At 44.4% G+C, this 23,159-nt stretch overlaps 1 protein-coding gene across 3 annotated transcripts in view; it reads right to left on the minus strand.

Annotated features, from left to right (window-relative positions):
• Positions 1-23,159, minus strand: part of drp2 (dystrophin related protein 2) — a 112,901-nt gene that overhangs the window by 46,443 nt on the left and 43,299 nt on the right. For 2 of the 3 annotated variants that reach the window (XM_078100621.1, XM_040173951.2), the window contains exon 3: positions 4,764-4,938. In XM_078100621.1, coding sequence (XP_077956747.1) covers positions 4,764-4,810 — 47 coding nt within the window. In that variant the 5' untranslated portion in view covers positions 4,811-4,938. Of the gene's footprint in view, positions 1-4,763; positions 4,939-7,549; positions 7,690-23,159 lie in introns of those variants that run through there. The other variant, XM_078100620.1, reaches the window with a different exon arrangement.

Here is a 23,159-nt window from a genome sequence, read left to right on the forward strand (position 1 = left end):
TGTTAAAAAATCACTAATGATTAAACCATAAAACACGGCAATTAACAACAAGCCAATCGTGATGATGGAACACAAAGCCGCGAGAAGACACTGTTCAACCACAGAACGTGTCGATCGGTGCTGCTAATGGATTGTCCTCTTCTGAACCCTCCAGGCAGGTTTTGTTTGTCTTCAGGTAAAACACAAATCTTATCCCACTCGCTCAGCCATCGTTGTTCTTCACAGAACAACTCCTTTGGGGATTTGATTTGCTCCACAGAAAGCATTCAGCAGGTTTGCAGCGTGCAAAGAACGCCGATGATCTTCTCCTCGCTGTCCTCCTCCATGGATGCTTGCTCGTCAAACAGACTCTGCAGAAGTCCATGGCAGCAGCGTTGTCTTCAGTCGGTGCAGGACCGCCGGTCGTTTGCTGATTAAAGTGTGTATCTAAGTTTGTTCTTGTCTTGTTTTTTTCGTGAGGCTTTACTACATACAGTATGAGGCATTTGGTGGTAAGCTTTCGCCGCCTACAAACCAGTGTGCACATTGATGATCGAATGTAAAATACACATGATCAATCACATCATTTGATTGACCATTGTGTTGTATTGAGCAAATATAGATCTATAAATATATTTTATATTACTATAATAATCTAAAGTGTATTTTATTCTAATTGTAATTAGGAATTAGAATAAAGTTGAGTGTAAAATAACTGTTGCTGTAGCTTGCTAATATACTTTAAGGGGTTCTTAACTATGCTGGGGCTTCATCTAATACAGAGGCAGTAGAAGCTTTGCACTTTCCAGGTAGCTTGCCCAACATTGATTATTGAAAGATTGAAGCCATTGATTAGCAGTGTTTTGCAAGTTCATCAAGAAGTTGTACGTGGCTGCCTTTAGTTGACACTATATGTTGTTTCTTAAACTGCACTCTAACTTTTATTTTCAATCATTGTTCTTCATTGTCCCTTTCTTTTGCGTTACATTTTCTTTTTGTGAATTGCCTTGTTGTTGAAATGTGCCACACAAACAAACCTGCCTTGCTATGTTTAACACACCACTCCATAAAAATGAATTACATGATCACTACTTTGTCACTTGTTGTATTAATAAATTACTTAAATCTACCACAAGGAATTTGGAAATCTGACATGATCAGATTTGGCCTAAAATGAAACGGAAACAAAGGCAGCATTAGGACTAACTTTATAGAATTAGCCCATCTTCTCTCTGATGGTCTTGTTTACTACATCATACAAAGGCATCAGTATTAAAATGAGACGGTTTCACAACCACTTAAAAGTTATTTTGAATAACGAGAGTTTTTAAAAACGTAACGCGAAAACATGAAATCACCCAAATAAATCAGTATGACAATAACACCCCGAGACTGAGCACATATGTGCACGGCATCCGGTGGAAATAAATAACATCATTTTCAGACCCTGAAATAAACCACTAAATCCCAAAACAATTCCCAGGCAGCAGAGAAAGCCAGTGATTGATGACCTCCGAACTCAACCCCCCTTAGCAGGACTAGTTCTTCACCGCTGACCTTGAGCGATAGAATTATTGTTTGAATGTTGGAGCTCAACAGGTCCTGCAGGCATTAAACTGTTCCTCGCCTGAGAGCGACGTGGAAGCAGGAGCGGGCATTGCACCGGGACTGGGCGGCCTGTGGACGGCCCCAGTAAGTGAAGGAGGACAATATGGCTGCAGGAAAGAAGGAAAAACGCAAACAACAGAAGAGAACATTTGATGGCAAAAAGTGAATGAGGATAAGAACGAGGAGCATATCAACAGATATCTGTACTTGTGAATAGAAAGGGAACATTGTTGTGAGGACGCAAACAGACAATAAGCACCGACCCGGAGGCCTCCCCTCGCCCTCGGACAGACGCAGAAGGTGGGCGTTCGGCTGGCTGCGGCGATCCCAGCCACGCAGCGAATAAATTCATAACACGCCGCCAAGACACCCACAACGACGTTGGTGGGCATTCCCCGCGGGGCGACAACCAAGGGGGCCCCTCACCATGTGACAACACGCTACATTGTTACCCGTGACATCGCCATTGACTAAATACCTTTAACCGGCTATGCATTTTGTGCAGCTTCTTCCATAAGGAGATCTGCTGGTTAGCAGTTGTAAACACACTGATGAGTGCAGCAGCTGACTTTAAAGGGAGATTCTGCTGTTTGGGGGAAAGATGCTGTTTTGCATTCTCCTTGTGTTGAAGTAAATGAACACAAACGGAGGAACGTAGAAGGAAATGCCAGATGATTCCCTGATGCTTAAATGAGTAATTACACAGACCCCAAAAAAAACTTTTCTCCACTGACAAAACAACTTAAACTCACCGAAACCCCCCACGCCGTCGTGGCTTTTTATCTTACGCAGTAGTTACAGATGGCTGAATGGCCTCAGCAATAAGCTTTCAGCAATATATATCTTTTTTGTAAATTTATTTCCATAATCAGTCAGCGGGGATTATGGGAGACCCGCCACTTCTTTCACGATCCTCAATCCTGCATCGGACATTAAAACCCAACTTGACGTAGCCCAAAACACACAGTAGTAAGAACAGCGTGTCTACAGCTTTCTGCCCGTGGCATCAAAGCAGTGTTTTGCAGTCAATAACACATGCCACGCAGCTGGTGAATGTTTGTAGAATGGCGCACAGCGTAATGATTGTGCCTTCTTTGCCTTCAAGTTGCCAAAGAAGCGAATAATTCCCTAACCTTCTGTCACGAGCGCCAAGTCCAATTAGCTGAGCGACACTGTGTCGCACCGATAAAGTCTCCGTGGCTCTACCATCTGTAAACAGTTAGAGAGTGAATTTCATGCGTTGTTAACGACTCCTCTTATTTTTTTTATTTTTTTTATTGTTGCTTTCACATCAGCAGGAACATTTGTGAGCCGGGATTATTCTTTAGCCGTGCAAGCACCGGGACTTTAGGGATTGGCCCTGTAGGACTGAAGCGGACGCTTTCAGCCTACAGCCGTTGCCATGACAATCAATGCCCAAACCTGCATTTGAATGCATGATTTTTATTAACTTTGGCCAAAAAGTGAAAAATAGCCCATGAAATAAGGAATAGTAATAGCACTTTATTCATTGAGCATCTATTGTTTATGCATTTGCCTGCATGTGAGTTCATTTGTTATTAGACATCTTATAGCCTTTTAAGTTTCAATAAAAAGTAATACCCTAAGACGCCAATTTGTGGGTCTCTCCTCAGACAAATTGAAGTACAATATGACAACATGAATATTGACTATTCCAGTTGAACAGCACGTGTTTTCTCTGTTTGTCCCTCTGCCTTTTAGTGCGCTACCGGGGGGGCCCAAGGACGATGTCCACGATGGGGACGCGAGGAAGAGGAAGTGGCCTGACTTGGAACAGAGCCTCAGCCACCTGTCACTCAATGCCAGACAGGCCATCACAAGGCCGGTCGTCTTCACTGTTGGACAGCTCTCTCCCTCAAGCATACACAGCTTTTCAGCGGAGATCTTCCCCCGTTCATTCACTTCTACATTCTTTGCTCCTCCTCCTGCCCGTTTGTCCGCATCCCCGTCTCTCGTCCGTGACGATGCAACGCCAGGTGTCTGCTCTCTCTTCCCCTCCGTCCCTTTTCTCGCTCTCCTGCCTGATGAAGTCAGAGCGCAGCACTGATATAAACATCCACTGCAGGCAATCCTTCGAGATCTCATTACACGGGGCTGCAGGGTAAACTGTCTTAACCAATTTCACAGCTACCCTCCCCCTAACTCCGGCTAGATACGTCAGGGTCAAGTAAGCAATTAAGGGGCCAATTGTCTAAAGACAATGCCAGTGGGACAGAAATGATGCGGCGAGTTTCCAATCAAGCATTCCAGAACAACATCCACTAATTGTTTTTGCACTGACAAACCTCTCGAGTATAACCTGAGCAATGGCAGAATTAACCCGGAGTATATCAATAATTAAAATGACAGGAAGGAATGCTGAAATGAGCATTATTATACGTGTGACAGCCCGTTATGAGACAATACAGTTTTAATTGCCTAAAAAGTGAGTGAATGGCGACAGGACTTAGAAAATGGAAAAGAAACAACGAGGGGACAGTATGTATAAATGTTAGACCTCATTAAGCTCCATGTTCCTGTGCTACTTCAACGCAAACCTATTGGCACTACGTCTCCCCATATGATTCAAACAAGAAAAAACAACTGACACAGTAATTAAAAGTACAATTATCCCCTGCTGTTCACATAGAAAAGCACTAATTACGGGTAAAGTAATATAACTGTGGTTAAGTCGAAAGCCGCCACCACACCTAGAAACTTTTTTATATTAAACGTTTTTGACATTAATTGGGTTATTAGGCACCATTTGTTTCCAGATTTAGTCGCTGACACAGGAAGCTGCTTTGTTTTGAAAAAGTGTTTCCAAGGAACCGCTCGGAGTTATTCAATAAACCGCAAAGTCGAGAAGCATGAAAGAATATTTTAGCCGTATTTAGAGAAGGACAATGATTAGTCATGGGCAAACAAAGAAGGTTTAATTAGATTCTTTTTAAATCATGGAAGAAATCAGTGTTATTTTAATACTTTTGAGACAGACAACTCTTTGTTAGAATGCAATCAACAAATTTGCAGCTATTGTTGCCACAGAACGGACGAGCTTCCACTGGCCGCCTCGTCTCTCTCTCTCTCTCTCTCGGATACAAAAAAAACGTTGCTTCCAAATCATCCGTCCTTCCGGACCGTCACAATGAACGTCACAGTAGGCGACCTCTCACCGGATGTTGTGGGACTTGCGCTTGATCTCGTTCCAGCAGAGGTTCATTTCTCCTGCCTGGTGGGGGCCGCCACCTTTCAGTCTCCCGCACTCGGCGCCCTCCTCCTGGCCCTCACCGTCCGCCGTGGACTGGCACGGCACACAGTGGCATCCCGGCCACAAGGGCCGCCCCGCAGCTGGGGGAGAGAAACAGCAGGTCAGGAAGGCAACGTATTGTGCGTTTACGGATAGAGCGGGCTGATGATTAATACTTATACCAAATATGGCAAAATAAGAGCAAATGGAACTTTGGAAAACTATAATAAAGCTACTGTACAACACTCGTTTGAAAGGGAATTGACTCCTTTTTGTTGCCAAAAATGTGTCGCTTTCACATTTGAAAAAAAAAATCACACCTAATCTTCGACGAGTACCTCATTTGCATAACGGTAATTTTCTATTTGGGAGGTGAGCAGCAGGTTTAAGACAAGACTGGATCTTAACATGACTTATCTGTCTAGCCCATGGCAGGAAAATGAAAAGACTGTGCAGGGCAGAACGTCTATTTCTGATTAAAAAAAACAAACAGGTCAGAACCGGCTGAGCAGTAAAGCAGCGGAGAGACACACACACACACACACACACACACAGACACACACACACAAGTCTGTTCCACAAATCACAGTCAAATTGAAACGCTGTGTCCTGTGTGCGAGAGAGAGAAAGCTTGAGCCACGCGACACCAGCGGTTTCGTCCCATTATTCCATTCCATTAAACCCAAGGAAACAAACACTGACAAAAAGCCTGTTTTTCACAGACTTTTGAGAGTGAGAGGGCACGTTAGGCTAGACTTGAAGAGGTGCAATCCCCTCGGGGGAGGCGGGGCGGCGGGGTATCAAGGAAGAAAACCACCCCCCCCCCCGCCCCTTTGCCCATACACACACACACACACATCCAATAATAAGTGATAGCAGACGCTTAGGTTATGATAAAGCGCGTGTTCGGTCACTGGGCTGTCGGAGGCTTCTTGTCTTTTCTGTTCATTTCGCGACCTTTACCTCAGCAGCAGCTTGACCTCCCAGGTAACACCTTCAGGCTTGTAACGCGCGCACACACACACACACACACACACACACACACACACACACACACGCATGCACACACGTCCATAACCATTTAATGGGATGTCTTGTAGAAAAAGTAGTTATACCTCATCATTTTTTCATCTTTATTTAATCTGCAATGAGTCATTCGATTTGAATGGGGGAATTTTCTGCTCTCTTGAACTTTTATAGACTATTTATAGACTTTCTGTTCATCAGGTTATTGTTTATCATTGCTTCTATTCACATGTTAAATAATACTTTTAAATACTGCTATTTGTTTTGCTACTTGACTTGTCTATTATGCTCCTTTATTTATTCTTTAAACACTTTATTTGTGAGATCTTTTTTTTTTGGTCGAGGATCATAGTTAACTGTCCTGAGATTTCCCATCGCTGTTTTTCTGGGTGGGATCATTAAAGCGTTTGACCAACTCACTGCTTCTCTTAGCGCTTCTCTCTTGAGCTCGAGTGGTTTGTCCAAAACCGAAAAACAAGGCCGAAGTTCACCAGGAAGAAAGAACCTTTGTTGCACTGTCAACATTTGACTAACACTTTCTTTTTCTTTCCCTTATTTTCTCTTCCTCCATTGTAGTTTTTCTCCACACCCCCTCAGCTCAGATTGAGCAAATGTTTGTTTGTTTTCTTTCCTCCATTCCACATGAATCATCGCCATCTCATTCCCCTGCTCCCGTTATCTCACCGCTCCCTTCCCTTTCCTCTCTTCCTCAGACAGCTCCGGTTAGTGTAGGTGAACCTTGGATGAATCAGCACATCTCTGCCACTCTGCGCCTACCGTCTCTTTCCTGACCTCACTTGAGGACCAATACTAACTTCAAACTCATTGTTACTCAGTTTGCAGAGTCGGTTCCCCCTCGCGGCTTTTTCTTTTTTTTTAATAACATGGAAATGGCAGCACGGGTTCCACGTGACACAAGGAAGTTTAAGACACACCACATGACCCACACCAGGACGAGTCCCCGCAGCCGAGGGAGGAACATTATGCTTCAAAATGCATTCTGCAAGACACATTAAAGGCCACCGCAGCAGAGAAAGGATGTCCACCGAAATCATGTCACGCGAGTGTCTCTGTTATCTCTGTCTGGCAGGCACACATCAGCGCCAGGCCGGCGTGTGTCAGCCCAAAGTGCACGGTAGGTCTGTCTGCAGCTTTCAACCTCAAAAACATGACTCAAGCTTTAAAAATGCATTATGTGCGGCCTTGATCGGATATGGCGTTTGCTCAGTCAGGCGCATGTGCAGTGTTTTTTCAGGAGAAGCTAAAAAGAAACAGCAGAGATTTCACTCACATGCCACGATGTGACACGGACAATATTAATCTTGCCGCTACAACTCTATCCTGCTTGCAGTCTTGACTGTTTCCCACAGAAATCATAGCTTAGCAATTAAAAAAATAATAATTGCAATCCAGAAGGACATTTTCTAGACAACACGTGAATTTTCAAATCAAAAGGAGCGGAGGGCGATGAAAGATCGCTGGTTCTCAGAGCGAAAGAGAAAAAACTAGTTCAAGCTGTGCAGATAAAGCATCAGAGGATCAAAGCCGCCACACCGTGTCTACACGTTGATATTAATCTGGAAGGAATCAAGGCCGTGGCAGAGATTTCCCCGTGAAGCGAAGCGATATCTAGGACTTACTCTCATTAGCTCTGCAGATGAATGCAGCTCAGTGTGCAGCGCCTACCTTGAAAGTCAAGCCTTGTTGCGTCGTTAACCACAAGTCTCAGGCGCTGTTGAACCTACTGACGGTATTTTACCTCGTCTGTCGACTGGCTTGCTGGAGAGTCAAGCGATGCGTTGCAGGCACGCAGCGATGTATGGGACAACAAACAGCGAGAGGGGCAGGCATCCGACAGATGGGCGACCCGATAGGCAAAAAACGTCTCTATTGGTCAAAGACTTCTCTGTCCTTGCAGATTCCTGATCACACCTACATGCCCCCCCCCCCCCCCCCCCATCCCATCCGCCACCCTCCCCTGCCCATTCCTCAAGACTGAGCCATCTGCCCGATGTCCTTTTCGACCCACGCTCACCCTCCTACAAGCTGCACTGACTGGTTCCAGTACGTTACCACGGCACATGCCATTGATAGCAAGGAGCGTTTCTCTGCTGGGATTGATTAGCCGGGCTCGCCGGTGACGACTCTCATGTACTTCGGCCTTTAACCTTCTCTGTAGCGCGACAAAAAACGGCTGGATTAATTGGCATGAGTTTAGAGCACAGAATATTCTAAAAGTTTTCATAGATTTAAAAAAAAGGAATCCATTCATTCTAATTATTTTTGTGTTATTCAGACTCACCATCTGTCCAAGAATACCGAAAAATACCTGTAAAACTAACGACTCTCTAATTAACTTTCGTAATAATAGATTTAAAACAGACTAAAACATGAAGATTACACCTGTCGAATATATGACCATGTCAGCATCGCCTTTGAGAACATGTTGGCTGAAACTATGATTTCAAAGCACCTTTGTGGCTAAAAATAACCTCAAAGAGCTGCTTACATGACTGTGTGTGTCACAAGTTTACTTATTCATGCATTCAACAAAGACTGCTCGAAGGATTTATCATCTCTTTTACAAGAAAGATGTCATTTGTAATTCAGCATTTGAATGACCAATATGAAGCAGCGTTTCTAAATCAAGCTTTTCTTGAGTTTGGAGCAGACTGGGGACATGTATATTATTATCATATTAACCATGGAGACCTTTCTTTCCCAACCCTTTTGGCTCATGGCTCCCTCACTCAAAGTAACGTGTGCTTGCAAGCCCTGTTCACAGGTAATGGCTTTCCTTGAGGTAGGAAGAATTCAGGGGTCTGTTTTTTTTCTCCATTTTTCACATTGTTTCATTTGAAAGATCTGTGGAGGCTTTACAAAGTGGGAAAAAAAAAGAAAAGCATGACCAGAAATATGTAATTTGTGCAACAGAAATCCCCTTTTCTTTCTTTCCTTAAATTAAATTAGATTTCTCTCCAATTTACCCGCTTCAGGGGTTCTAAATGACAGCTTATTCCTTTTCTACTTCCTGACTACAGCTGTGAAACACGTCTTTTCATTGATTCGCTCATCGTTCAGGGAATTTAAATAAATATAGATAGTAAAATGTAACTAATTGCAAACACATCCTTCTGTCAGTGAGCTTAAGCCAGCAACGATTTGGAAATACTTTTACACCCACAAATACAAACACACAACAAGAACAGAAGTGATAAAGCCCATTATGCTTAGTCCAAAAGAACTGGCAGGCGCCGATACGGACGCCCAAAACTTTGCAACTGGGCTTCACTGAATGCGGTGAGCGCTGATATAACTTCGACAGTTAAATCCCCAGCCAACAATGACTCAGAATATCAGTGTCCAGGAGGCCTGCTGGTAAATATAGTCAGGCAACTGTACTCGTGAATTTCTGTGTGTACGTGTGACTGTGTGTGTGTGTGTGTGTGTGTGTGTGTGTGTGTGTGACTGTGTGTGTGTGTGTGTGTGTGTGTGTGTGTGTGTGTGTGTGTGTGTGTGTGTGTGTGTGTGTGTGTGTGTGTGTGTGTGTGTGTGTGCGTATGCATGTCTCCTTGTGTTCACTTGTGCCCTGGCTCTTGGCTGTGTGCCTGATGGGGGTTAGTGGAGGTTGGACCACTGGCTCCCTGGTGCCCTGTCCTGCTGTCCCAGAGCCCCTCAACAGCCACCAGTTAGAAAAGGGAACGGGGAAAACACGCTCACACACAAACACACACACACACACACACACACACACACACACACACACACACACACACAAACACCCTCCAGCTCTCGGTCCCCTTTTCTGCTGCTGATGCAGGATGAGCGAGCCGAGCTCCCCCCTCACAGCTGCAACCGTCACACACTGCTGGAGGGACTGGAGAGGCTCCAATGACACAGCACACACACACACACACACACACACACACACACATATTCACAGAGCAATTCTTCAATAGCCTCCATTAAATAGCAGTAAGAAAGACTACATCAGCTACGCCCTCCACACCTAAGCTGGGAGCTGTCAAACTGTTGCTATTCCCCCTTGAGACATTGCCGCGCTCTTCCCCAACGCTTGACTCTGCATTTGTCTGCAGACATGAGGCGCAGTGATTTGTGATTGGAAGCCTCCCAACAGAAGAGCAGGAGAAAGGGAAAGACTTCCAGCTCCCCTCTTCCTCCCACCTCCTTCCATCCAGGGATCCCGTAACAACCGTGCATTGGCACGCATGCAGGGTTTTGTCCTTCGACTGCTTATTTCACTACCTTACCGGCTTTATTGTCCTTACAATGACAAAGTAATTTCCCCCGAGGAGCAAACATGGCATCTACACATTCATTTATATTTAAACTGTATTATTTTATTGGTCCTGAAATGATGTGTTTGAAGCGAGAGTTTGGCGGTGAAACATGAGATCAGCTGATATAAACATCACTATTTCTGGAGCTGTGAATTTTTATTTGAACACTCAACAAGATGCTCATTGTCTTGATTCCATCATCGGGTTCAGAGTGATGTGTTTACGCTTTCATTCATCTGCGAGTCGAGTGCTTCCAGAGCAGCGGTGGAGCATGAACTGACAATCAAAGGAAAATATTTTTCTGTGATGGATCGCCTTTTGTGTGCGTATGAAGTGCAGTAATCTGCTTTAAAGGTCTACACATTGAGACGGTTGCTGGTCGCCATGGTAATTCTCTATGATGTTAACTCATTACCCCTCATGGTTGTCAAAGCCATCTTATTCATAACTGCATACTTTCCCCTCACGTCATTTTGAAACCTCTGTTTACGATGTTTTTATGATTGCACCATTTCATCAAATGGAAATATCTTTAGGCCGTGTGCGTCGTTATGCACATAAATGCTTTTTCTTAGAAAGAAAAAAAGAACGAGACTGTTCTCGTCACCACCATCCGTCACATGGGGCAGTGACGTTGTCATGTCTTTTGGCACATTACTATCTCCCGGTCGCAGAAAGCGATTAACCAAACAAACTCGGTACTTTCCTGATATTCAAAGGGCAAAGTCAGCAAAACTTCAAACAACAAGGACGCGCAGCCAATCTTTTCTCGTGGGTTCGATGGGTAGTTTGTGCACGCAGTCAGATGGAGTCGTCCCCTTACAATACGCCAGGGACACATTCATTCAGCACCGTTTGAATATTCTTTACATCACACGGCACGTTCAATATGTTTGATACATTCATTTACCCCTGTCGAGCACTTTGAAGTGCCTCTTGTCTGAATATTGCGCTACTGTAGAGATAAAATTGCTTCGCCTTCGCCATCCCCGGAGGTAAATATCTTCCCTGGCTGCCGCCTCTATGTTCATCAGTTTGTTGCCGCTGAGCAGGCATTCTATATACGGTGGTTTTATCGGAGATTGTTTTTTTTTGTATTTTTGCAGAAAATGGTCAAAATGGTTTGGAAACAATGTCTGGTGAATGTGAGAGTGAATAAATAAAAACACAGACCAGCTGTAAAAAAGGAAGTCTCCATTGAAATGAAAGGTAAGGGCAGAGTTGGGTGATAACCTTTGGGGGGGTTGTCATTAGTACAAACAGATTTCAAGAAGTAATTGGGTTCAGTATTAATATATATACATTTAAGTTTTTACAACTCTCCATATTTAATAAAGAGCCAAATATTTTATAATCTTGAACATTTAAGCTGGAGATATTCATGTCCATCCAGTCATTCATAAGCCAATAAACAAACATTTAAAAAAAATGAAAACAACTTTCACTTCAAAAACCAGCGACACTGAATAACAGACAGAAGGAACAGATTAAAAACTGTAAAATGGAGTTATTTTGCAGTGTTCCCTGAGTGGTCTCGGCTGCTCAAAGTAAAAGACGTCCACTCCTCCTCTGCTTTGTTGATGCCACCGGTACACACAGCTTCCTAATGAGCCTAATGTGAACACTATCGCATCATTTCATAAAGTCAACAAGGCCTCTCCCTCTGAATTCTAAGGAAAATTTAATCCACAGCTGTGTGACCTAAATGAAAGATGAAAAACCTCTTACGCCATCTCACACGCAGCTTATTTAATCATAATGTATTACAGTCTGCAGGCAAATATCTACCTTGAGATTCACGTCTCATCTGTTCAACTATGTTAATGGATTATCAACGGAACTCCGCGGGGTTCAAATTTAGGTTCAAGTTTGAAGTGTCGGATCCATTTAAAGGCAGCAGATGACATTCGAGGCATTTCATCTTGTATTAAACCAACGGAAAACGGCTCCTTTGCTTTAAAACGATTCCTGAAAAAGACAACAAACAAGCAGAAATTTATCAAAGTTACAAATTCCACTTTTATTGGAAAATGCACTTTTATCCTCATTACCTTTGCAAAGGCAAAAAATAGTGATTAACTTGAAGTACTCAAGCTCTTTTTGTGAATGAATTATTTTAAGAACACCTTTGGCCAACTCGAGAGAGAGAGAGCGCACTAAAAAATGCATGAGCTCAAAACGCAGAGGAACAGACTGAGAGGCCAGATGCACTAATCCAATTCTGCTGTGTTTAAATAGGATACAACAGCTTATATCCCGTCCATTATGACTTCAAAATGAAGTGCACTAAATGTCCTGACACTGTCACTTTCATAATTGTAGGAGTTCAGTAATGTAATGTTGTGTTTGCGATGCATGCAGTCCTCTCTGTCTGCAGTGGTCTTATTGAATACAGAATGCGACAAAGCGATGGCGAGCAGAGCTGGAGTAACACACCACTAAAGAGGGTTTAAAACATAACAGTCCATTCCTTGAACAGGTGATTTTGTCTATTATAATTACGGGAAATTACAGTTTTCTTCCACTTACATAAGTACTGTAGTATATGTCTATGTTTTCAGGCAAAACACCTAAATATTTAATCAATAGTCGTAGAGAAATGATTCCGTACCTAGATTTATGATCCGCATAAGCGATTGATCACTGTAACGTGATCACTGCGAGCAGTTTCCGGAGTAAATCAAAAGGCATTTTAGCACTTTAGAGACATAAAAGCGGTCATCTCGATGGAGTTCGTACTGTGGAAACAGCTGCGATGTTTGTGGAGGAAAGATAAAAACTCTGGGTAGTCAATAAATTACAACAGGCCGTTGTGTTTCAAACAACCATTTACTGACAAGTGCATCTGCTGTGGTTAGACTTAATTAAAGAAAATGAACACAAAGAGATGCAAATGACGCCTTACAATTACTGAAGCCAACCTTGCCATTGAGTCCTAACATGCAGCGGTGTGTGGAGAGAGGAACGAGGTAATTTAGCATCCCCAATTGATATCCCTGCTAATTAAGAACAGCTTCCTTCCACCGGACTGTGAGCCGAGATATTCAGTGAGCCTTTTCTTTGAGTCTCAAGTTTAACACAAAAAAAGTTCCATCCTTCCTCGAGTTTTCTCTCACCAATTGCTCCCACGGTGGCCTGTTCATCAAGCTGCACTGTATATCTGACTCTACTCTATTTCATTTCTACATATTTATTACAATAATATAAAGTAGGTCAGAAAACCTTGCAAGTTTATTGTGAATAACCAACAGTAGCTAGAAAGCCGTCGGTTCATCCGCCCTTTCATGGGAAATGTCACTGTAATTTGGTGGAGAGATGCTACATGAAAGTAATGTGAATGAAGAGCCGGGGTTTTGTTATAGCGCCGTGTAGCATTCAGGATTAATAGTGCATGTGTAAAACATCTGGCACCCTTGAACCGAAGAAGCTAAACTGTGCGTTTTCTAATTTAAAGTTTTAATGATTCAAATAACAAAGCACATAAAAAGCACGAAACAAACGTTACGTCACAAAGCTGAACCTGTCGAACCCGACTACCCACAATGCACCGGACGTAGAATGCGCTTGCACTGCTCAGTTCCCCCCAACCTCTTTATTTAGTATTTGTTTATTTTGGTACATGCTACACTCATGCCCCCAAAATATCCTCTGAAAGAAAATCCCTTTTATTCACTCTAACTTCATCTCTACTAGAGAGCTGAGAGGGTCTGAATATTATAAGAAAAATGTATTGGGGAGAAGACACGTTCTTTTTTATGGGAAGCATTTTTTCATATTAACTTTTCTTTACAGCTGAGCTGAATCCATATTGTTGGACCAAACTTCTCAAATGCATTCATGTTTAGTGGTGTTAAAATGGTCATAAGGGCCAAATATTCCTTTTAAAATGTAGAAGTACATATCCGACCAAACAAGAATAAGTTGATACTTTCTTATTTAAAAAACAGAGTTTTGATACATTGCCTTGGAGAACAAAATTATCAAAGAAGGGATTTTAGCATCGTGGGAAGATTGTTTGCACTAGTATTCTAAAATACATGTTTTCTGGATCTTAACAACCACAGGTTAAGATCCCTTCATGTGAAGCTAAATCTGACGTGTTAATTAGCGGTAGCTGCTTTTAACTTGCCACATTACCTGCAAATCGTTACTTTTTCAGTGAGTCCTTTTAACATTTGCCGTTCTCGGTTTGATTTAGTGCTTCACTCCTTCGCTTTTTGAAAAGTCTCAGATGCAGAACAAAAACAAAATAATGTATCAGCCAATATGTGAATCTAATATCCCAAGTGTCTCCACAATAAAAATACCGCATGGATTATAATGAAATGCTTCTCTTCGATAATAAACAGAAGCCTCCTCAATAAGGATAAGTGCACAAAGGGGGATTCAATGAAGATAAAACTAACTAAATAAAGCCTGCAGGTATTTGGTTATTGCATGAACAGGGAAGAGGTCTTCCTTGATGCAGAAACTACGGCTGAAGGCGGAAGCAATAGTCCTTCTAAAGCCGACACAGGGTGAACATCAACAGCAAATCGGGGCTCTACTGGAGCATTTAACCATCCTTCTTCATCATCATCATCATCCTCTTCCTCTTCTCTAGCAGGTACGTGCACCTTCTATAAAATACTACCTAAGACACGCGGATCAGGAAGTTACACTCAACGCTGAACGCTGCTTTTGTGTGTCCGTTGGGAGGTATGTGACAGGGCTGATCCTCAGATTCCAGCCTTCACAGCTGATGTATTAGAGATATACCGATCGATGGGCATTCCGCTGAAACCGGCTGGTGACGAGATGATTGACATTTATATTTTGATTTGTTTCGCTTTGGTTTTAATAGCGTTTAAGCTCTGGGGCAGGAATCAATGACAGTGACGCTTTTGCAGTGTATAAGTTAGCTTTAGAGATTTGGAACATCTACCTTGCATCTAATGTAAGCTAAACATTGACATGCAGATCAGTGTTAACTTCTTTAACTACTATATTTATCATGTGGACTCCACCGGTATGTTAACTTGATTGATTTCAGTGTTACTTATGTTGATCATCATCGCCTCTTTGTCCAAATTAGGAATTATCTACTGAATAACTGACAGAGAGCAGATACACAACTTATTAAAAAAACATTACATCTCAGAACTGAAATGTTAAAATAGGTTCTTCCAGATTCCACTGAGAAAGGTTTTGATATCAATGAGGAATCAGGTACAATTACGGAATATTCACCTTAGCTTTGCATGCAGCGTTGGTATGAGCTAATGATGAGAATCCACCATAACAAAGGTGGCAGAAATCCCAAATTGACAGCGAGGGCGCTAATGGATTCAACACTCCTCTGAGGCTCATTTGAAAGCACAAAATCTCATTATAATGGCAAGAAAAGGGGTTTTGACAGATTGTGGTGTGACATTTGGCTCCCTGCTTAACTGTCCACACTGTCTGGCCTGTCAACCTTGTCACTTCCCATTCGGCAAGGACTTTATCCACACAGATTCCAATAGACAAAATCCGGTTGACAACCCGCCGTCCGTTAAAAAGGTGACAATAAATCCCTCGGAATATCTGCAACCCACAGCGTGAGCTGCGGCATAAATCAGAGTTTCACTGAGAAAGAGAAGCACTTAGCAACAGCGTCCAAAAGAGGAGGAGACGTAAAACACACAGGAGACATCCAGACTTAATAGACGTCGCGATAGAAATAGAAAATGCAAAAATTATGCTTTGTCCCAAAACACTGGAACACAACCTCCGTGGTTGACTAACTATGTAATTGGGACAACCGCAAATCAAGTGTGAAAGAAGCTGTTTGCGTAAAGCGGGTCATGTCTGTTTTCTTCTCACCGAACACAAATAAATTCATTAAAAAAATATGTTTTCGAGAATCATTTACATGCAGCGAACCAGGACAGACTACATGGGGAAAACACCGGGAGGAAACTGGGACAGCGAGTCGTCGCTGAAGAGCCGAGACTTTCACTTAGAACGAGAAAGCAAACGTTGTAATCCCTCAAAAGCTAACGGCAATAGAAAGCCAGGCTAGAGAGGAATCAATTCACAGGCCCTGTATTCTGCTGATCGTTAAAAACGAAAAGGAGAGAATCATTTGTTTCCATTAGATGAATCAAGGGTGGATTTGAATGCACTAATGAAGAGCTAATGATAGGGAGTCTAAAATATTCAGGTAGCACTTCGCTGTGAAGCTCTGAGACCTGCATTAACACACACTCCCTGTCTTCTTGTTACCCTTCTTTATGCCCTCAATTTAAAGTCTATTCATATTTGATTAGTTCGGGGATGCTACCCAAAGGGGAGTAAATCCTCCTTCAGATGCACACAACATTGGCAGTGTATCATTGCGCGCGAGTGCGGCGCCGGTCGGAAGGGGGGGGGAAAGCTGAGTAGGCCCGCAGACGCATTCCCAAACAAACGTTCCTTTCAGCGGTGGTGAGCAGGCAGAGAGCCGGATGGAAAGAGGCGACCTGACATTTAAGGCGATGGAATATACTGACGCATAAAACTCTGAATGAATCATTTCTCCGCAGTTTGGAACGAGACGGCGAGCTGCAGCGAGCCTCGTGATAATGGCCGCGGAAGATGAATCGGTGAAGGCCGTTAAATGATAAATAACGGCCGGCGCTAACGGTTTCAGCTGCCGCCCGGAGGGAATATATTTTCAAACAGGTGTTGGGTGTCGGGGGGGGGTGGGGAGGGCTGAAGAATATTCAGTAATGGAACATTTCCCAAATCCTAAATGTGATAAGAGTCCCATGCCATTAAATTGGAGAAAATTGAGTTTCTTCTACACACTGATGGATGTTCGATCTCACTAATGGCGGAAATAGGTTATCTCAATCCATTCTGTCAAATTACTATGAACAAACAACGCAACTGAGTAAAAAATATGCTGAGCATTAAATTAACATGATGCTCATGTGCACGAAACGGTATTCGGATCATCTGCCAACAATAAAAGGCTCAATTATGAGTAGCGTTTAAAGGACTTATAATGTGCAATGGTTCATTTAGATCATCATACGGGCCTATAAGGCTTTCGGAGTGCTTAGTGGAGTGCAGCCTGGGTAATGCATATACATGGAAGAGACTAATATGGAGCCTCGATTGTACTTTAAACTTTATCGGTAGAAGCCTGTTTGCCTGATAGCATTGTGATAGCATGCTAGCATTTGCTCATTAGCACTAAACCCAAAGCACAGCTTAGGGCTGATGTGAATGTCATTTAATTGCCGGCCTTTAGTCATTAATATGAGATTTTTTCTTTTTTAAATATCATAAAATACAGAAGGGCAGTGGATGAAAAGTCGGGTTCATCCTGAGGGAAACACGGTCGTCTTCTCCAAATGAGGCACCAAGCGTCACGTAGTTGAGGAGACATTTATCATGCCAGCCTCCCGGCTTCAAGTCAGGAGATCAAAAAAAAGTCAGTAGTACGCCTCCTCTCTCATACAATGCTTTCCTGATACATCTTCGTCTTTTAGAGAGCCACGCAGCTCGCGTGGCTGAAAGCAATTCACTTTGTTACTTTGAACCAGTTTCAATGCAGAATTCAGTGGCGTAAAGTGGAGCAAACTGCACATATGACGATGTATTTGATTTCATTCTGAGGCACCAGTGATTGCTGCTGACGAATGGATGGGGCCGCCCAGGTGAGGTGAGCAGCACTCACGGCTTTCATAGAAACCTCACACCTGCATAGCCCGCGGGGGGGGGGGGGGATCTGCGGCCTGACAGTCACCTGCGAACACACGTCTGTGTACATCTGCTTGCTCCTCTCTGAGCAGCACACTTTGCCCTCTTGGTGACGACTCATGGTGAAAGAGCACCGCGGTGTCTCGTGAAATAATTACGGTCCGATTCCCGGGCCCAAAACTAGACAGAGGACTCACACGGGACATGGCCTCCATCCAGGTTGTTGGTAATATTCAACAAAAGAAAACAGGTTGCATCAGGAGAACCGTGGGAGAGTTCAGATCAAGCCGACTGCATCTCTGAGTTTCACCATTAACACCTAAAGGAGACGTCTTATAACCAATGAATGTATTATGTTTTTAGTTATTGTGTTTAGTTGTTGTCTACATTTTTCCTCAACTTCTAAACTGAACTCCAGCCTTGTGAGTATTTGAAAGGCCGCATGTAGGAAACCCACAGGTGCTGGAAGAAAGACTTAATCGAGAGTCTAACCAGACCCATAAACCATCCTGAGAAGCTTCCCCGAGGCACCCAGCTCGGTTACCCACACCATCACTCTATCACCATCCTGAATGAAGATATTACCACATGCAAGTGATTAACATTTGGATTCAGTCCCAGGACACTATTTCATCTTGATCGATTAAACATTTCATTGTTTATTTTTTCCAGTTAAGAGCTGGAACTGGATCAAAAATAAGAATGGAAAGTGGAAAGTAATTGTGGAGCACAAAATTAGCAGACCCACAGTGGCACAGCTTCTACGGGCCGACTGTCAGTGGGAAAGGTTGTGCGGAGGAGCTGGTACACGGTGTCATTTATGAAATGAGAGAGATGTATTGTGACCGCATTAATTTGAAAAGAAAAGTTGTTTCTGTTTAATAGTTACGAGTTTGTCAGCATAAGACGGTAATGGCAGAACTTTGAAGCTACGACAGCTTCATGCCCGAAGCCAGCCGACGTGTCGGCTCTCTCTCAAGACAACGCGGGAGTTGGGGAGGGACTGTGGGAGAGAATCTCAGTGCTGCCACGGAGCTTCATGTTTGCTGCGCCATCAGAGAGCACCGAGAAACATGCTCTCTTTTCCCATTAATCTGCACCACTTCCCCTTCTCTTCCCCCTCGTTACCCCCCAGCTCTCTCGCTCAATCCCGCAGACGACGGGAGATGTTAAGGGGGCCGTTGGCAATTTTTCTTTTCCCGCGTCTCTCGTTTCCTTTTTATTCCCATTAGCCTCGAGTTGTCACAATACACCTGAAAACACGGAGAAAATAATAGAACGAATAGCAGGGGGAGGATGAGTGACACGGAAAAGTGTGGTGACGAGGGAGGCAGGGACGGTCGATGGGGAGGTGGAGAGGGAGAACGACAATGAAATAGTCGATGAGAGACAGGAGCGGGAGCGAAGAAAGAGCTGTAATCGACGGGTGCGAGTCTCTGAAGAAACAAGGCAAAACATTTCCAGCAAAACTACTCCTTCAGACGAAAACCTCTCACGTTTACATGAGACACCTGCATGCGATTCAGGGAGAACTGACAGCCTGTGTTTAACTTCACTCTGTTTTTACAGAAAGCCATCAGTCACATTAAGGAAACGTGTTGCTGTTGTTGTCATGGTGACGCCTGTACCGTCTCTCGGCCGTGTTGGCTTTATTTCATGGTCGTGTCGTTTGGTTTGGTTTGCCCCACACCCGGTCACATCCTGCCCGCCGACACTGACACATACCTCCAAATGCTTTTTATGGCAGGAAAAAAAGAAACTCAGTAACACAATGAATAAGCACGGCTCTGTTCCATTTAAGTGCCACGACAACCTTTGTCAGTGAGACGCAGGCACACACCTGTTAGCTACACTACAGCCGGCCATGAATGATATCGACTAGAGCGATTAGACTCCAAACTTTCTTCAGGCCCTTTTGACATATGAAAGTAGGAGCTGTAAATGATGACATTAATGATGGGTAAATTCCATTCAGCTGCCTCAGCATTGTGCGTGCTGGCTTACTGTCACACTGTCACAGCTTACTGAGACACGCAAATTCAACAGAGCCGCTTGTTACAAGCTGATACCCGACAGCGCCGAATTTCTGCTGTGGGCACGCGCGATGTTGGAATAAAGACACTTAGATGAGATAAGATTCCATTCGACGAACTTGTAAATAAGCGTGTCAACGCTGGAAGAAATCTGCCTCTACGCCTAAGCTCATGAAGAAGTATTAAGAACAATTTCAATATAGAGCACGAGGGCAAGCAAACGAGAGGCAGAACACATACTTGTAGATGCTCATCCAAGTGTGATCGACCCTTCAAGGGGTCCGTTTGAAGTGGTTCATCTAAGGGGCTGAAACTCCAGCGTCAGCCCTGGAAAGGATGAAGTTTTAAAAAATCTTTTCCAAACTTTTTTTTATTCTTTCCACAGCCTATGAACACTTTTTCCTTTTTGATGCGGTGTGACTTTGCACAAAACCAGAGGCTGAACCTCGGACTTTTGTTCCTAATTGCTGCAGTCTTCACGCCATTGCGGTATAGCTATAAATATATATATAAAAACATATATATACATAATGTCACACCGCGGTGAAATTGTCTGTTGTTTTACTCTGTGGGGCATTTTGTCTTGTCATTTACGGTTTTATTTTGAAATAATAACTCTTCTCGTTTCAGGTCACTTACCCTTCCTCATGTGTCACCAGTCTGATTGTCTTCCCTGATTCCTGATTGTGTCCACCTGTTCCCCATTCCCCTCCATGTGTATTAATAGTCTGCGTCTCCCTTTGTCCTGTGCCAGTGTGTTCGTCATTACCCATGTGTTCTACCTCGTTCTGCCACGTCACAGGTTCCTTTTTGTTGTTATTCAGGATCTTCGATCGGCCCAGTGCCTTCACCTCCACGCAGGTTGTTTTTTGGTTTTGCTTAAGTTTTGTATTCCTAGGTTAGATGCAACATTAATCTTTCATAGTTCTTTGTTTTTCCTCCTATAAGGAGTGATTTTGTTTTGAGACGTTGCCTCCGTCAATAGAGTGCGTTGGTTACTTTGATAAATTTAAAAGCCTTTTGTTTTCCTCCTAGAGCGGAGTGATTTTGTTTTTTGATAGTTTTATAGCCACACTTCTTCCTGGTTTATTTTATCGGAAGAAGTGTGACCTAGGATAATTTCATAGCCCGCTTTAGACTCTGTCTGGAGGACCTTCGCTGCATAAATAAAGATCTCCTTTCCTACCTGAGAACCCTGCGCCTGCTTCCTATCTTCCTCCCGGGCTGACAGTACACACTGGCCAGTATGGAAGCAGCAGGGGAGGACCTTCTCGCGCAGGCCCTAGCCTCTCAGGGGGAGCGTCTCTTCCAGCAGGAAGAGCAGATGACTTCACTGAGCCAGGGACTCAGAGGCCTGGCCCGTAGTCAGGAGGACTTCAAGGCTGCTGTTTTTGACCAGATAGGGGGTCTCGCGGGTCAGCTTCAGCAGCTTCTCAGAGGTTCTGAGAGGAGGGACCCGGCACCTCCTGCACCTGAACCTTCGCCCCCTCCCACCTTCCCCTACGCAGGAACTGGGGTTCGGCTGGCACCTCCCGAGCGATATACGGGAGACCATGGACAATGTAAGGCATTTCTCATAGACTGCGACATGCATTTTGAACTCTCGCCTCAACACTTCCCCACAGATCGAGCCAAGGTGGCTTACGTAATCTCCCACCTGTCGGGAAGGGCGAAGGCGTGGGCCGTCGCAGAATGGGAAAGCGGATCCTCAATCTGCGACTCCATTCAGGATTTTAAAGAAGGGCTCCGAAAAACTTTTGATCCGGTCACAACAGAGCGAGAACGGGCAAGAGAGCTCAGTGGGCTGAAGCAGACAAGAGAATCCGTCTGTGACTACGCCATTCGCTTCAGGACTTTGGCGGTGCAGAGCGGCCTTGAATACCACAGCGCTTTATGACGTCTTTCTTAAAGGATTGGCTGCGCCCATCCAAGAGCGATTGCTGCCTCTGGACCTTCCTCCAGACCTGGACTCCCTCATCGCCCTCGCTATCCGAACGGATAATCGGCTCCTGGAATTTAGGGCTCTCCAGGGACAACGCCTGGACGCTCCACATCGCTCACAGCACTACCCCGCCCCCTCCGGGTGGGCTCCCGGCCGGGCGCCACCAGATCAGCGCCGGTCTTCTTCCCCGGTTGGCGGAGACGAACCTATGCAGCTGGGTGGTGCTCGGCTCACCCCGGAAGAACGGCAGCGCCGATTGAGGGAAGGTCGGTGTTTCTACTGCGGGGAGCTCGGTCACCTGGTAGCCGCATGTACGGCCAAGACGCCGTGGTTAGGCAACCGACCCACGGCTCCAGGCTCATCGACACGGGTTTTGACCTCCATTAAGGTACAACACAACACCACAGTCATGACGTTGGATGTTTTAATTGACTCAGGGGCTGACGAGAGCTTAATGGACTGGGGACTAGCAAACAGACTGGGGTTAAAGACAAAGACTCTCGCACGTCCCATCAGGGCTAGTGCTTTAAGTGGGGAAGCTTTATTCACCATCACACATGTCACTGAGCCTGCTGTACTTTCCATAGACAATCACACAGAACTGATGAATTTTTTTTTGTTTCACTCACCGACAAGCACCCTAGTACTGGGATTCCCATGGCTTGTTCGCCACAACCCCCACTTAGACTGGCCTACGGGCAAGATCATGGGATGGGGAAAAGACTGTGAAGGGAATTGTTTGCGGGAGAAGCCTCACCGACCCATCACCACTTTAATAAACACTGTTTCTGCTCACCCCGTCACAGAGCCCCAGTACCCAGATCTGACCTCCGTTCCCCCCTGCTACCATCATCTCAAGGAGGTCTTTAATAAAACAAAGGCCACGTCTCTCCCTCCACATCGACCGTATGACTGCGTCATCGAGCTCATCCCCGGCTCCACCATTCCTAAGGGTCGCTTGTATTCTGTGTCGGGACCCGAACGTCAGGCGATGACTGAGTACATTGATGCATCTCTGAAATCGGGGCTCATCCGGCCGTCATCGTCACCTGCGGGTGCCGGGTTCTTTTTTGTTAAAAAAAAGGATGGGTCTTTGAGACCATGTATAGACTATAGTCCACTTAACAACATCACAATAAAGAATCGCTACCCACTTCCCTTTATGACCTCTGTTTTTGATCAGCTCCAGCAGGCCACAGTCTTCACAAAACTGGACTTGCGCAACGCGTACCATCTGGTCCGAATAAGAGAGGGAGACGAGTGGAAGACTGGGTTCAATACACCGAGCGGTCATTACGAATACTTAGTCA

Source organism: Gasterosteus aculeatus, chromosome 4 (assembly GCF_964276395.1).
Source record: "Gasterosteus aculeatus chromosome 4, fGasAcu3.hap1.1, whole genome shotgun sequence".
NCBI classification, from domain to species: domain Eukaryota; kingdom Metazoa; phylum Chordata; class Actinopteri; order Perciformes; family Gasterosteidae; genus Gasterosteus; species Gasterosteus aculeatus.